The sequence below is a fragment of the Camellia sinensis genome, chromosome 4 (genome assembly GCF_055761805.1).
Source record: "Camellia sinensis isolate YWXY chromosome 4, ASM5576180v1, whole genome shotgun sequence".
Lineage (NCBI taxonomy): Eukaryota > Viridiplantae > Streptophyta > Magnoliopsida > Ericales > Theaceae > Camellia > Camellia sinensis.
Genome location: NC_138964.1, coordinates 211,320,067 through 211,325,069, shown reverse-complemented (window position 1 = coordinate 211,325,069; position 5,003 = coordinate 211,320,067). Strand labels below are relative to the sequence as shown.

General features: G+C 36.3%; 1 protein-coding gene across 1 annotated transcript; it reads right to left on the bottom strand.

Moving 5' to 3' along the window:
* Positions 1–817: 817 nt before the first annotated feature.
* LOC145824423 (uncharacterized) lies at positions 818–2,122 on the bottom strand. Its single transcript, XM_082924077.1, has one exon. The coding sequence runs from the start codon at positions 2,120–2,122 to the stop codon at positions 818–820; it is 1,305 nt and encodes a 434-aa protein (XP_082780203.1).
* Between the last annotated feature and the right edge of the window lie 2,881 nt (positions 2,123–5,003).

The window sequence follows — 5,003 nt, the reverse complement described above, 5'->3', positions numbered from 1 at the left end:
AAATGGGAAAAAATGAGACTAGGTTCTCACCCTTGTAGACCTCTTCACAAATGGTGCTCCAATGGCCTCCTTTAGCTTGGATCCTACACCAAAACTTCAAAAACAGTCCTTTAGAACCTCAAGAGCCAAAGGAAGGTGAAACACTAGGTGTTTGTGTGCAATAGTAAGACACAAAACACCTAGTGCACAAATGAGAGGGAAAGAGAGATAGAAAATGTATCTAACTTAAACCCTAGAACAAGAGCTCAACGATGGCTGTTTTTTGCTCTCAAAAATCTCTTTTGTCTCTAACCTAAGTCCTCTCCTCTTTGTTCCAAGAGAGAGCCTCTCTCTATATGTCTTGTAAAGCTTACAAGACAAGCTTTACAAACGGGAGATCCCTCCATACACGTGTATGGAGGGATGCAAAAGCAAGACAGCTGTCTAAAAATATCTGCAAAAGCAGATGAACAGCAATCGGCCGGCCAAAAATGCCATCTTGGCCAAAAAGAGTGCCGACCGGCACAAAATAGTGCTGACCGGCAACAAAAAGTGCCGGCTGGCAATAAAAATTGCCAGTGGCAGCAAAACACCAGCCGGTGGCCTCTAGCCACTGCCGGTGGTGGGTGGGGATGGTCTACAAGCCCCACCCTGCCTCTCAAGGGTAAGATGCAAGTGTTTGGTGCAAAACCAGACACTAAACGGTCGAGTTCGGGGATCCTGAGGCAAGGCGCGCGAGCCGAGACCTCTGGGAACTCCAAACGAACACAAACATGGAAGATCACCGTGTGTTCAAACGGTGACGTCCAAGTCTTGAGGACGGTCAAAAATGGGGTGTCTACAATGCGTCAAATGTTTGTTCACCTTCATCCCATAATTCCTTCAACTCCTCAATTAATGGTTGCAAATACACATCGATCTTATCGCTGGGTCCTTTTGGCCCATCAATCAGCACAGACAAAATCAGATTTGGTTGTTTCATGCACATCCATGGTGGTAAATTATACGGAATCAACACAATTGGCCAAGTGCTATGAACTATGTTCATTGATCTAAATGGGTTGAATCCATCTGTAGCTAACCCAAGACGTACAATACGACTATTACTAGCAAAACAAGTGTTTCGCTGATCAAAGTCCTTCCATGCAAGGGAGTCAGCAGGATGCCTTAACACACCATCATCAACTCGTTCTTCCGCATGCCATCTCATGAGCTTTGTCGTTTTCGATGACATAAACAATCTCTGCAACCTTGGCTTCAAAGGGAAATACCTCATCTGTTTTGTTGCTATCCGTTTACCAGATTCCCTTTCATCATTTCCAACACCACCATTTTGTTTCCATCTAGAACTACTGCATATAACACATTTATCAAGCTTTGTATCCTCTTTTCTGAACAACATACAATTATTGGGGCAAGCATCAAAAGTCTCATATGTGAAACCCAAATCTGTCGTAACCTTCTGAGCTTGATAATATGAGCTTGGAAGTTTTGTGCCCGTAGGAAAAGCCTCATTCAAAAGTTCAAGTAACATGTCAACAGACTTGTCGGTCCATTGATTGAGCACCTTCATATGCAAAATTCGAAAAATGAATGATAATGAAGTAAATTTGTGACACCCCGGGTACAGATCAGTTTGTGCATCTTCCAAAAGTTTAAAATATTTCAAAGTTTTGTCATTTGCCCCTATCCGAACCGGATCATCTTCCTCTACATGGCTTGGATCACTTACCCCTACTTGGGCTGGATCACTTGCCCCTACTTGGTCTGGATCACTTGCAGTTGGTTCATCATTCTCAACACCCATATGTGGAATTCCCAGGGCCTCTTGTACCATCCCAACCACATCATCTCTAGTCACTGAATCCGCCATTAATGTTTGGTTTTCTTGGTTACCATGTAATTGGACATAGGATTCCCCATGATGAATCCAATTTTTGTACTTTTTTACGAACCCATTGGAAATAAGATGCTCCCTTACAACCTCTCGTGAAAAATTGTATCGATTACTACAAAATCGACATGGACAACTAATCGATAAACTTTCATCTCTATTGTTGTATGCAAATCTCAAGAAATTATCAATCCCATTCACGTAATCAATTGACATCCGATTTGGCAAATCAATCCAATTCTTGTCCATCTTTTTATTTCTTTTAGCTGTTTTTGTACACATCCATAAAAAGAATGAGTTTGCAAAGTATCACAATAACAATTGCATATTATAGTTCAAAAAGTACACCAAATAAAACCAATGGCCCATGCACACTTTTAGTTCAATAATTTAGCCAACTAAGTTACCTTGACATTGTTTAAAAATAGAGAAGAAAAAAAAAACGCAAGTGCATTGGGACATAAAGAACAAAAATATGAATGAAATGTGAGTGTATTAGAACATAAGGACAAAAACAAATTGCTGATTACAAGGAAGGAATACGAGGGGGGAATTGTGGAAGTGTGAAAAGAACTGCTGATTGGTGAGGTGGCACCTTCTTCTACAAGAGAAAAAAGGGTGTGACATTGACATTACACCAATAGGAAATGTGATATGCATGATTGGCCTGCAAGAGAATGTAATGTTTCTCGAAAACACACTGACCTAAACTTCACCCCTGTCTAAGCAAACCACCAGTTTCTCTCTCTTACCTCTCTCTCTCTCCCCACTCTTTCACCTACCATGAGACACACACCCCACTTCTCCAAATGGGTTGGTTTCTGTCCCTCTTCTCTTCATTGAAGAAGCTATGGGTTAAACTACACTCAGCTCAAAAGAAGAGTATGTTCTCAATTAACTCCCACAACTCCAATCTTTTCTAATACTTTCTCATGCTCTTCATTAGTTCTTCAACTTTTGAGTTTGGTTATTTCTCTTTGCTTGAAAACGCTAGAAAGATCAAATGTTTCCTTCGCTTTATGCTTCATTTTGTTTATTTTTTCTTGTTTTCCCTTTATTGTAGCATGAACTTAGTATGTGCACAAGTTTTCTACTTTAAGGAGATTCTCTATTTCGACTGCTTTACCTTAATATGAATTGCCAAAGAGTATTCAGACCATAGTTATAAATATCAGCCTAGACTAATACACTCAAGTATATTTATAGGAATGAAAATCAAGTATATTAATAGGAATGAAAATCAAGTGCATAGACTAATTCGCACATTTCGGTTCATAGCTGATTCATTGCTTAACAGTTATGATTGCTATAAAACTCTTTTAGGTACTTCTGCTTCATCTGTTCACTTCTCATACCTAATTGCATGTTTTGTTGTATATCTATTCATATATATCAGGAAGAGGGATATACATTCTATACGAGGATGTGAAGTCATGCCCCTGTGGCAATTGATCTACATTACTAAATGATTAGGCCACATGTTACACCATGCAAAGGGAAGTTACAGAAGAAAAGAAATAAGTTCCATGTATAAAAAGTCACTCTACTTACAAAATACCAGCCACTACAAGTAGATCACAAATTTTTCAACAACAAAAAACTACTGATAATAATTCGGATTTGAGTTACAGGAAAATTCAATGATAAATTACTGCACAGCCAATATTTTAAGTTTGATTTCAGCTTTTGATCCATAAGACTTGTTACTTTTTATGCCAATATTTTAAGTTTGATTTCAGAAAAAATAAGTAGAAACATGCCGTATGGCATAGTTTAACAAAATAAATGATGGTTTAGACTTCTAGTCTGTGATGAAGGATGGATACTGATAAGGAAACAGATGAAGGATACAACACAATCCAAATACTAAAATAAGACAAAACCTAAAATAAAAATAAATAATAATAATATATATATAGGTACAGCCAATTAATGTTAAAGAGAAAGAAAAAAAAACCACAAATTTTTAGTATTACAATATAATATTATATTGTACATTAGCTAAAAGAATAATGACAAACTATTATTTACAAATTACCGATAAAATTGGGAAAATTATCATATCTTTTAAAATTTTTCCACACATTCTAAGCATGTTAGATAAGTATAGAAGGTATCGGGGTAATTTGAGGAGTATTGATATCCGATACGGATGCAATGTGTTTTGTAGTTTTTTGTCATGAATAGAGGGATAAAGGTTTATCATGGTGAAAAATAAGGTTATTCTGAACTAAGCTTTGAACCATCCATTACTTAATTCCAGACTTATGCCATGAATCCAGCCATGTAGGACCAAAATTAAATATTATTGAAGTGCACTTCAACTTTCCATTTTCCATTTCTAACAGGCAACATGAATATAGTTAAGTAGGTTTCTTGAAAATTATACAAGTATTAAAGCAAATCTTCCAATATTTTCTGCAATACGCTTATATATCAAAAAATTGAGTGATGTGGCCATAATGGTTGATCCTCCCACACATAATTTCTCAGGTGTAGCTTTTGCAGTTCAAATATAGGCAAAATGTATGACAAATCTTATTTGACTTTTCATCAATCTACTAAATTTAAATTTTTTTTAAAAAAAAAAACAGGAGAGAGAGATGAAGAATCTAAAACTAGGCCCTCCATTACTCACTCTAAATATCGCAAGATCAAATAAATAACTCCCTTTCAAATTATGGATTGAAAACAATGCAGTTATAATTGCCTACAAAACAGAATACACGTTTGTTGAATATACCCACTCCTTTCAAAACAGAGCATCAAACATAGGCAAATCTTATGATGCGTTTGGCAACTAGTGTATGACTGCAACGTTGGGAACTAATTAACATAAAAATTTGAAAAAACTCAGAGCTTCACTTGGCACAGTTTTTGGGTGTTACTTAAGTATCTGCATCAAGTATCATTACATGAAATTTTTTTAGATATTCTTTCAAATCTTGTTTACAAGCAAATCCCTTTTGACATATAAAAAAAGAGTAAACCTGGATCTAAAAACTAGATCCAAAATTTTAAGTTTGATTTCAGCTTTTGATCCATAAGACTTGTTACTCTTTATGCCAATATTTTAAGTTTGATTTTAGAAAAAATAAGTAGAAACATGCCGTATGGCATAGTTTAACAA

Coding starts and splice junctions, on each gene's coding strand:
- LOC145824423 (XM_082924077.1), bottom strand. CDS start 2,122: ATGGACAAGAATTGGATTGATTTGCCAAATCGGATGTCAATTGATTAC.